A 12,179-nucleotide genomic window follows, 5' to 3' on the forward strand; every position below is an offset into this window, starting at 1 on the left:
CAGTAATGCCACACATTTCTTCTGCTGCTGCTGCTGCTTTTCCCAGAAAGATCCTACAGATCCTAGGTGTAGCCATTTGACCAAGGTTGGGTCGTTTGGGTAAGAGAAATGGCTTCCTCAGACCTATTCAGCACCCTTGCTTTCCGTATGCTTTTTTCCAAGCAATTTTGCAAACCTTGAGCCTTGATTCCATATCTGAGCTTTTCTCCACTTACCAGCAAAATAAGATTGTGCTTGCTCCAACCTCCACTACTTGATTGTCATAATTTTGGCCCATAGTCTGTACTTAATCTCTCCTACTACAGGAAATAGCAGTTCTAACTACGGTTTAACAATTCATCCAAATAAAAACATCAGTCACTGTTAACATGTTTAAAAGATCAATTGCTAAATCTACATAGAAATCTCTTCTCTTAGACATGAAAGAAAAGAAGTTCTACCAGGCCTGATTCTGCCCATTAAAGTCAGTAGGAGTTTTCTATTAATTTCAGTAGGAAGAGAATCAGGCTTCTGATGAGTTCTGGGTGATGTGATGTTTAATGGAATGTTTAATGGGAAGGATTCTTGAGACTAGATAGACTACTGTTTAGAAAGTGCTATGGCTTCAGCCAAGAGTTAGCAGTTTCAGGACCCCCTGTTCTTGTTTTTATTGTTTTTGGTAAATTATCTTTAGTCGTTAAAGTGTGTGACAAACTATAAAGTAGGCACATAAGAGTTTATGGAGGAAGCTGGCATAGTGCCCGACACTCCCATTGTTCATTATTGCTTTCAAATACATTATGAAGTATAAATACCAGAGTTCATATAAAGTAACACAATTGTAATGTCTGCTTTGATTTTTAAAAAAATCCTGCTAAACCCTACTGCAAAATCACTCAGCATTGGCCCAACTCTGCTCCCTTTGAAGCCAATGGAAATTATATCACTGAATTCAGTGGGAACAGAATGCTGAGCACTTTTGAAAATCCAACCCTGTGCACACACATTTGCTTTTTTAAAGTGTTTTATTTCTTTGTAAATATTTTTGCTTGTGAAAGGTGTCAAATTCTGAGTCCTTGAGACTGAAGTCCTCTCGGGATCAATGGAAAAGGTACAAGGTTCTCCACAAAGCCCAACTGGTATATTTTAGCCATGACCCTGTAGGGAAAATCTCCGTAAGCAAATGGGTTATTCAGTCTGCGTGCTCATTCAATCGTTGGCCTGTCTGATGCAACTGCCAATAAGAAGCTTTGATCCAGCTCCCATTGTCTTCCGTTGAGCCTTTCCATTGACTTCAGTGGGAGTTGGGTGAGGCCTGAAGTTATTAGGGCACTAGTTGTACTGGGTTATTTTGTTATGTCGACAATTTAATGATAATGTAACAAATTCATTTCATATAAACTGGCATCAGCTGTTGGTCACTGTTGACACAACATGGCTTTTAACACTTTTTTTCCCCTTTACTATAGCATTCCCCTTCTAATTTGTAGTAGATTTTACGTTTTACACTTCATCATGACATACCATATTATATTAATAGTAAGCACCTATATAAGACTGAATACCAATGCAAAACAAATGTTATGTTATGAAGCAAATTCATTATGATCAACTATTTGTCTTGCCACCCCAATTCAATGGGGAGGAATGTAACCCAAACAAAGACACATGGGCATATAGGAATTGTCATATTGGATCAGAGCAGTGGGCCATCTAGTCCAGTACACTGTCTCTGAAAAAACCTAGTGCCAGATGCTTCAGAGGAAGGTGTAAGAAACCCTGAGGTGAAAAATTATGGAATAATTTATCCATAGAGGAAGTTTCTTCCTAATACATGTCCATTTGTGGTTAATTTATATCCTGAAACGTGAGGATTTATGTCCCTTCTAAAATACCCACTTCTTCTTGTATTATGAGAGGGTAACTAGGAGCTCCTGACTTACCTTTTCTATACCACAGATTACTGTGTATACGTCTTATCATGTATCCTCATATTTGTCTGCTCTCTAACCTAAACATTCCCAGTCTTATCAATATTACCTCATTTAGAAGTCTCTCCATGGCTCAAATAATTTTGTTGGTCATCTCCAAACTCCCTCTATTCTGCTATATCTTTTTATAGGTAGGGTGACCAGAACTAAACAAATTATTCCAGGAAAGGCCCTCCCATTGATATATATGATGGGATTATCAGATGTTCAGTATTAATTCTGTTCCTTATACATTTGAACATTTTGCCTGCTGTGTGGATCACCACTGTTCATTGACCAGATGTTTTCATTGAATAGTTCACAGTCATAGCTGGCTCTTTTTTCTTGAATAGTTGCATTTAATTTAGAATTCAGCAACAAGTAGTTCAAATTATTCTTTCCAAGTCGTGCACCGATCTATGCTGCAGACCTTACCGCATGTATCCCAGTGTATGTTTAAACTTGCTACTAATTTACAGACATCTTTAAAACTTTTCTGCTCATCTTCAAAAACTGCATAACAAAGTAAGATGTGTAGAGTGAAGCTGAAATAGCAGACATAAGTCAAATTTCCAGAAGTGCCTTGTGACTTACGAGCCTAAGTCCCAATGAATTTCAGTGGGTGTTAATATCCTAAGACATTTAGGTACTCTTGAAAATTTTACTCTATGTATTTTAAAAAAAAATTGGATTCCTAGCCCCTGAATAAGTTTACAATGATAACAAAACTAATTAATAATGACTTGGTAGCTGAGAGACTACAGTTGCATTCTGAAAAGGGACATATTAAATACACAATTAGTTCAGCCAATTAACATTATACAAGGAATAAGAGAAAAAAGAAAAGTCTGCTGTAATAATAATTGATTATTTATATTTCAGTGTGATCTACTTTACCGTATATAGTGCATTCCTTTGGGGCTATATTGTGGCTTTTAGGACATGGCCTCCTTGGTGGCAGCTCCAAAAGTCGTGCCTAAGGGAAGCTCATCATTCTGGGTAGCAGTGATGGAAGCACATTTGCACCTCTGTTATATCCTGACTCAGGGTGCAACATGTGCTATCCTCCTCCTTCCATGTCAGCTCCGCTCAGCAGACTTGTGAAGAAGGCAGCAGGTCTTCCATGGGTTTCTCACAGCTAGTGCTAGCTTCATCTTTCCCCATCTTGCACATTTATGCCAGATGACCACAATCTATTCTTCGGTACACAGTGATTTCAGTGTGATAGAATTTGTCATTATGATTTTTGAATGGAGTTTCATATAAACATCCATTTGCCAGAGTATTACTACCTTCAAGATACATTGTGAAGGATGAATGTGTGTTTTAACGTTGGGCTCACCCATCATTACATCACTGAAGCAGTGTTTCATCATTGACATTTACATGAAAATTGGCCTACTATTTCACAAATTCAAACTAAATTTTGTATTTCAACATCAAAATGTTCTTTGTCTGGGATCTGACTGCTACAAAAATGGAGGGAAATGATCAGCTCAGAACTGTGTTAATTATCAAGTTAAAGTGATTATTATCTATTACAGGTTGTTAACATGAGTCATTTTGTACAGCTTAATAATATTTGTAATGTATGTCAAAATATAAAGGAGTTCCATGTTACACAATATGTACAGTATATCCTGTAAGAGTTACCAAAAGCCAGATAAGCAGAATAGTTATAACAGATGTTCTTTAGTTCTTTAGTGCTTCATAATCAATTTTTCCTCCTTGTAAATAGTCAGGATAACTAACACATTTATACCTGATCTATCATTACTCCTGCTGTTCTGTTGCCATTAGAGCATGGCTTTGGTTGCTGAATGTCCAAAGTCACATTCTGATTAGCTGGTAGAACAGGATATAAACAATGTGAGAGTAGTGACCCTTTGTCTATGACGTCCCTTTTGCTGAAGCTGGGAGTGGCAGCAACTTATTAAGTTTTTCTCTCTTGAAGTAGAAATAGATGAAATAGATGATGGAGGCCAGAACCTTTTGGGAAAGATGGTTTAGTGGCTGGAGCCTCTTGGGCAGGAGCAGCGCGGGAGGGGGCAGGGGGCTGAAACTGACATGCTCCTAGGAAGTTCTCACTCTTCCTCTGAAATAAATGCCATAATAACCCCTTTACCACTGTTAGCCTTGTGCCTCACAGTGCACCCTAAGTATGTATTAATAGCCTGCTAATGCACAGCCTGTTGAGGTTATAGCTGTGAATTACATAATGACAGGTTTCAGAGTAGCAGCCGTGTTAGTCTGTATTCGCAAAAAGAAAAGGAGTACTTGTGGCACCTTAGAGACTAACCAATTGATTTGAGCATGAGCTTTTGTGAGCTACAGCTCACTTCATCGGATGCATGCTGTGGAAACTGCAGAAGACATTATATACACAGAGACCATGAAACAATACCTCCTCCCACCCCACTGTCCTGCTGGTAATAGCTTATCTAAAGTGATCATCAAGTTGGGCCATTTCCTGAGTTTGGGTGGGGGGGTGGAGGGTGAGAAAACCTGGATTTGTGCTGGAAACGGCCCAACTTGATGATCACTTTAGATAAGCTATTACCAGCAGGACAGTGGGGTGGGAGGAGGTATTGTTTCATGGTCTCTGTGTATATAACGTCTGCTGCAGTTTCCACAGCATGCATCCGATGAAGTGAGCTGTAGCTCATGAAAGCTCATGCTCAAATCAATTGGTTAGTCTCTAAGGTGCCACAAGTAAGTCCCCCTTTTCTTTTAGCTGTGAATTAATGTTCCATTGAAGCCAATGGAATGTTTGGATGAACGCAGTAAGTGTGATAGCACAGCAGGGATGATCCGTCTAGAGGTACCTGTAATTCTTCTGCAGCTGTAACTCTACTGGGCCACCCACATCCCAAGGCAAATGGGAGACTAGTGGCCAGGTTCAAACATTTGCTCAGCAGTATAAAAGAAAAACTGTATATTTACTAGTGCAAGAGCAGAGAATAAATATTTCTATTTATGTAAACAGTAAATATGTGCCTATTTGCACACTGGCATCTCTCCTATCAGCTTCCAAGGAGCCCATAATTGAGCCTGGCACCTGGTTCAGTGTTATGCTTTCCTAGTACTAGCCTGGCACAGCCCTTGCACATCTTCTTGTTTCTCCTCTAAGCATTTTTCCTATACCTTCAGGTACGCACATATCTTCGTGAGGTTTTTGAGCAGTGGCTGTTTGTCCCTATGACCTGGGCTTCTCTCCTGTCTTGGAAAAAGTCTGGCTGAGACCTCTCTTTTCATCTCACCATTCCATCTGAATGGCCAGCAATGATATCCTGCATCCAGAAAGTCCATGAGTCTGGACAAGGGGAGGATATTGTTCTAATTTGCACACAGGAGAGGGACCAAAGATCCTTGTGCTCGAGAAAGGATCAATGGGTTTCTGTCCAAAACAGTTATTACTGTTCCACAACTACTTGTTTCTGTTCGACTAAGCAACCAATCTTTCCTAGTTAGGGTAACATTTTCCGAAGTACCTAAATGACTTAGTAGCCAAAGTCTCGTTGACTTTCAATGGAACTTTGATTCCTAAGTCACTAAGGACCAGATTTTTAAAAGTATTTAGGCACTTAAAGATACAGATAGTTCCCAAGTGGGGTTTTCAAAAGTATCTAGATGCTTTAGAAAATCCATCTAGGCACCTATCTGCATCTTTAGGTACCTAAATACCTTTCAAAATCTGACCCTTAGGCGCGTTTAATATTTTTACCTTCAATCTTTTAGAGAATTGCCTCAATAATAGTAGCTGTTGGTGGGATTTCCCAACAGTGCCAGGTTTGGAGGGCTATGTGTGTAAGAGAAGGATAATTTACAGGTAAGGAACAATATTTTCTGAGTTATTCCCTTCAAATTGGGATAGACATGGTTTGCTCGGTCTCTCTCATGACATATAGAGATTAAAATATGGGCAGGTACCTTCATCATAAACCTTATTTAACTGGTTGGATATTTTAATTTCAAAACCCCAATTCCTTTGTTATATCTCATTCTGATTCAAACACTGGGATAATTTTCCTTGCAGATTGGTGGTTTGGGCTCTTCTGGTTTACAACTCCACCAACAACATCAGTTTAGAAGAGCAAGCCATCCGGCAGAAACTCATAAGCAATAATGAAACCATAGGGGATGGACTGAGGGTCCATACAGTGGATGTTGATCCAGTAGGTAGGTAAAGAGGTTTCAACTTTGCCATTCTTCAGGTTTTGTTTGCTTGCCCCAAAACAAGTCCCTTCCGCCCCCTTCCCCCCCACTCCCCCCCCATTTAGTGAACACTAAAGGCTCTAACAATGGACATTCCAGTTGTACTGAAATCTGGTATCTTCTAATTGAGATTAAAATTATGACCAGACAATTCCATCAATGGACTCTCAGCAACTGGTCTGTGGGCTTCAAATTGCCATTCTGACATCCAAGTTCTCGACTTCTAACTCAGCATAGCTCTGTAGGCTTCTGTCAATTTACAGCGGCTGATGATCTGGCCTGGTATCTCCGGGACAAAGGTGTACAATATACAGCATCCAGCCATTACAAACATGTTGCAAGCACCCACTGGAGAAAAAATGATTGCATGTAAACCACAGAATGATTAATAAAATGTGATGCAAGAGAAACTGATAAATTAAGCTATAATTTACTTCATAGAAGTTAAGATTTGTTCTCATTTATGTACATTGTTGTTTTATAGAAAAATGTACAGCTGAAGAAAACCCTCCAAACTATTTCTGGCCAGATACCAGGCCCACTGTAACCAATTTTACATTGTGCCATGGGAGCTCAGTCCAGATTGCAACAAGAACATGGTAAGTAATCATGGAGACCTGTCAGAAGCTGTTAGCTGTCTAATGGCAAAACCAATATTCAGTATTCACAATTTAGTGTGTATTCCATTTAAATTGTGTCCGATTTAGTCCATGAATTGATCAGCATTATTTTAAAGTGAGGTTACTTTCATATTGTGACATATGCAGGCCCAAAAACAGCACAGAGAGGCACACGTTTTTGGAGTAGAGATATGTCCTTGATTAGTAATAACCGGGAAAAGATACAAATAGACATCACTTCTTCAAGGTGTAATGAGACCTGCAAATACTGTCTGGTCAAAAAATAACTATAATTGTATCTTCTTACCTAACAGATCTGCTCCTGTTTATCTTCAAATCATTCTTCTTATTTAACTGTCAAAAATAATTTTTTACTACAGCTAGTACTGAAGAACCAATAGTAAACTGGATTCTAAACTGATTTGTCCATCACAAACAGTATTCTCAGCTGAATTCTGGTTGAAGAAGTTTATTTGGTAGGTTCTGAGACCTCCCATCTAGTTAAAGCAAAGTCAGACTCACATTAAATACTCTGAAAAGTGCTCTAAAATCCATAGATTTAACAGAGACACTGGTTTTATGGCTCATTACAACAATTCATAACACACCCAACTGCCTGCTAATCCTCCATTGTCCTACAGTATAGGTATTAATTGCCTGTTTCATTTTAAGTGGTCTCCTACAGTGTGTGTGAACCCCTTAGCAATCTGTCCCACCTTGTATTTAATTTGGACATTCTGGTTATCTTCCCCAGGCCTGAGGAAGAACTCTGTAAAGCTCAAAAGCTAGTCCCTTCCACCAGCAGAAATTGGTCCAATAAAAGATATTACCTCACCTACCTTGTCTTTCTCATTTCCTGGGACCAACACAGCTACAACACCGAAATTTGCATTTTGGCAGTAGTTCGTAATAGCTGGGAGTAAAGATGTGGCTAAGGCTTTAGGCAGGAGGTTTTAAGGTTTTGACTGGGGACTCAGGAAACATAGGTTCAGTATTTGGCCTTGACATAGACTTCCTGCAATAGACTTCCTGTGTGAGCTTCAGCAAGGCACTTAATCTCTCCATGCCTCAATTTCCCACCTGTAAAATGGGGTAATAATCTTGCCTTTCCTCCACATGTTGGTCTGTCTTCTCTATTCAGACTATATATTCTTCAGAGCACAGACTGTCCTTTCCTGTGTGTTTGTACAGTACCTATCACAATGAGGCTTTGATCTAGGCATGATGGTGATACCAATGATGATAGTAACTATAGTTAATATGATAGCCATAAGCAATAATAAAGGCTATTATGAATGAATGAATTCTTTTAAAGCCATAAAAAGACTTATCTGCCTACATTGTATCTGGGACATGGTCTGAGAAGGCTGATCCAGCTCTTTTACTTTCTGGAAACAAGATGGCAACATGAACATCAGGCTCAAGGTTTTGTGCCAGACAGGAAAACAACCAGAGTTTGTGTTTAACTAACTTACTTCCTCAGCCTGTTAATCTTGTACAAATACCATTAGGTTCTGATTGAACAACATTTGTTGCAAAGTAGCTAGTGCAGGGGTCACACTGTTTTGATGTGTGTGCCACTGAGTGACTACACATTGAAGCTCCTGGCCTTTACTGCCCCAGGACTGCTTATCTCTATTGCACACTCACTGGGGACTACACAATGACTTTGACTGTCAGCATAAAATATTTCTAATCCAAAATTTGTATTCTGCTTTGTAGTAGGCTTTTCTTGCCTAGTCGTCTCCAGTAACTCTTGCCAATACTGGGAACAAAAAGAAGCAGGCAACTACATGCTCAGCTGCTACATTGTAGAAACAAAAAGATACCAAAGATTTTGTGTGTGTTTGGTTCACAAAGGATGAAATGCACAGCCAAAATGTGTAAGCATTCTGCCATCTGATGTGAAAATGGTGGGCATGATTAAGTGGAAAATGGCAATGGAGCGGAAATTCAGTGATGTTTTGATCCCACCCCTCAAAAAAGGCTCAAATAGACAGCCTATGTAGTTTAACCTGTCCCAGGCATGGAGGAAAATGTTAAATTTAGTAATGTCTCTGTGACACTGGGTCCTAAGCAAACCCCAGAACAACAGAAGACTGACGTGGCCTGCAAACATTGTACAGTATGCATCACAGATTTGGCAGTACTAAGGTAACCAGGTGCTGGTTAGCACATCAGTGAAACGTACTGCCATGTTCTTGCTGATGCATGGAACTCACATACTCAGTCACAGAAAAAATGTTAGAGGGACAATGCCAGGTTACAATTTATATTTTCCAAAGCTACATTTAAAAAGCATTAAATATGCTATGTCAAAGCACTCAATAGTTAGGATATGCCAGAATTAAGGTTGCCTTAATTTGTCCCGCTTGTGCGTATGTGTTATGATACCATCTTTTATTACAGGGCCTTAGTGTGTTTTTTCCATAGTTTGGAAATATAATCCATGGAAATAATCTATTGCTGTGAGGTTTTAATAACAGAATTTTTAAATGATTACTTATCAGTGATTCTTTAACCCCGGGATACTTCTCAGATTTGTCACATACCCTTTATCACATCCTAGACACCTGCCTACCTTTCCTTGCACAGGATCAAGGATGGCAGAAAGTTTGTGTCCAGCTTTCTTGCAACTGTTCACACTCTTCCTACAGCCACTGCTCTTTTCACATAGGGTTGATTCAAAGCCTAACTAAGTTAAAGTTAAAATATAATGGCAGGATTTGGCACTTTATGTGAAAATTGCAACTACTTTTCAAAACATGTGGTCAGGACATATTAGGAATGCTATATTCAGAGTAGCAGCCATGTTAGTCCGTATTCGCAAAAAGAAAAGGAGTACTTATGGCACCTTAGAGACTAACCAATTTATTTGAGCATAAGCTTTCGTGAGCTACAGCTCACTTCATCGGATGCATAAAGTGGAAAGTACAGTGAGGAGATTTTATATATACACACAGACCATGAAAAAATATACATTGTAAGGAGAGTGATCACTTAAGATGAGCTGTTACCAGCAGGAGAGTGGGGTGGGGGGAGAGAAAACCTTTTGAAGTGATAATCAAGGTGGGCCATGTCCAGCACATTTCCAGGAGTTTTGAAGTGATAATCAAAGTGGGCCATTTCCAGCACATTTCCAGGAGTTAAAAACTCCTGGAAATGTGCTGGACATGGCCCACCTTGATTATCACTTCAAAAGGTTTTCTCTCCCCCCACCCCACTCTCCTGCTGGTAACAGCTCATCTTAAGTGATCACTCTCCTTACAATGTATATTTTTTCATGGTCTGTGTGTATATATAAAATCTCCTCACTGTACTTTCCACTTTATGCATCCAATGAAGTGAACTGTAGCTCACGAAAGCTTATGCTCAAATAAATTGGTTAGTCTCTAAGGTGCCACAAGAACTCCTTTTCTTTTTAGGAATACTGTAGTACCACATAGGTGTTTTGGTCACTCCTCAAATATAACTCTACATCCTCAACTAGTGTAAATCCTCACTGCTACATTGGAGACAATGTAACTATGGCAATTCACACCAGCTGAGGATCTGGCCCATGGAGCATACCTTTTTTGCACCATTGTTGATGTCACTGGTTTTATACAACAATCAACCACAAATTCCCAATATCGATCATATCTTGTTAATTTTCATTGTAGTTTTGTTGCTGCCAGGACTGTAATTTTAATGTAACATGATGCTGTGAAATTTACAAATGAATTCTGAAACATCCATCTTTATTTTGCTACATTATTCTGAATAATATGACATGCTTTGCATAAATGCATATTCTGTCATTTTTTTCCTCTATAGTTTTTTAAACCCGTACAACTATACATCATACTGGGGCCAACCTGATCTTAGAAATTGCACAGGTAAGTGAATTGATATTCATCCTTTATCTAGAGCAATTTCCCTACACCCTCCTCCCCTCCAGGAACAATGTACACCTCCCCCCAAACTCTCCCATCACTCCCAACCAAGAAGAAGAACATACCAAGAACTAAAGAATATACCAACATGTCATCTGAAGGTTCAAGTGGTGTACCTACAACAGCCCAAAACACTGAAAAAATAGTGTCTCCACAACCTAAAGGCAGTTCCTGATGTTTCTTGGTCAAACTTTTTCCATTTATTGAAGTTACAGAAGATGGCTACTGGTGTACCTCTTGCAAAAAAGATTACAAAGAAGGAAAGCTTCCCACTGCTAAAATTGATAAAACTGGAGGAGCTTGGTTTGCTAGACCAATCAGCAAAGCCAAAGCTGACAAACTACATGAAAAGGCTGCAAAACACCAAGCCTCTGGACTGCAAGCCTTATAACCCAGTCATTGTAAAAGCCAGTTTTAGAAGTACTGAATGAGGCTGTTAAGAATGCTGCAGAGACAACACAGTTTATGTGAATAAACACAGCTGTTGGCATCATACTTTCTATTTAAGCAAGAGATACCACACACTACAAACTGGAGGCCAATGTTAAGTGCATTGTCACTTGTTAACCCTGAAGTTGGACACTGTTTCTGAACAAGATTGGCAAGTGCTCACTATCTTTCTGCAAGAAACTCAACTGACTGATTAGAAGCATGAAATGCAAAAGTGAAAGATTCAGCAGTTGAAAAAGTGAAGAACTGTCTCACCGCATTCAAAAAATTAGCATACATGACCGACGAATGCACCAGTGCAAATTGGCATCAAGCATTAAGTCATTGTATACATTATCTTAGTGTCAGTGGTAGGCCTGTAGATACATTTCTAGAAGTTCAGGTTATAGAAGACACATCAGCTGCATGTGTGACAACCCACATCTTAGAGTTAAATGCTTGTAAATTGAACACCAAACAGATGGCTGCTTGTGCATTTGATGGAGCTGCAAACTTCTCTGGAAGACATGGTGGAGTACAAGCTTTGCTCAGAGAAAAGTGTAACCATAATCTCTCTTATACACACGCAGAGGCCATCTTAACTTCAGTATCCAAAAAGATAATGGAACAAAAAATTAAGCAATCAATTTGCAAACACCTAGAAGATAATAAGGTGATAAGTAACAGCATGTCAAACCAATCAAATAGCTTTCTCTGACAGGGTAACAAGCTTAGTGGATGGGGAGAAGTGGTAGATGTGGTATATCTTGCCTTTAGTAAGGCTTTTGATACTGTCTCAAATAACCTTCTAATAAGCCAACTAGGGAAATACAACTTGGAGCTACTATAAGGTGGGTGCATAACTGGTTGGAAAACTGTTCCCTGAGAGTAGTTATCAGAGGTTCACTGTCAAGCTGGAAGGGCATATTGAGTTAGGTCCCGTAGGGATTGGCTCTGGGTCAATATCTTCATCAATGATTTAGATAACGGCATCGAGAGTACACTTATAAAGTTGTGGATGATTCCATCTT

General features: G+C 39.3%; 1 protein-coding gene across 1 annotated transcript in view; it reads left to right on the top strand.

Moving 5' to 3' along the window:
* Window positions 1-12,179, top strand: part of ADGRG6 (adhesion G protein-coupled receptor G6) — a 155,047-nt gene that overhangs the window by 97,334 nt on the left and 45,534 nt on the right. The window contains exons 10-12 of the mRNA XM_077811779.1: window positions 5,986-6,128; window positions 6,649-6,763; window positions 10,601-10,662. Coding sequence (XP_077667905.1) covers window positions 5,986-6,128; window positions 6,649-6,763; window positions 10,601-10,662 — 320 coding nt within the window. The remainder of the gene's footprint in view (window positions 1-5,985; window positions 6,129-6,648; window positions 6,764-10,600; window positions 10,663-12,179) is intronic.

The sequence above is a fragment of the Eretmochelys imbricata genome, chromosome 3, assembly GCF_965152235.1.
Source record: "Eretmochelys imbricata isolate rEreImb1 chromosome 3, rEreImb1.hap1, whole genome shotgun sequence".
NCBI lineage: Eukaryota > Metazoa > Chordata > Testudines > Cheloniidae > Eretmochelys > Eretmochelys imbricata.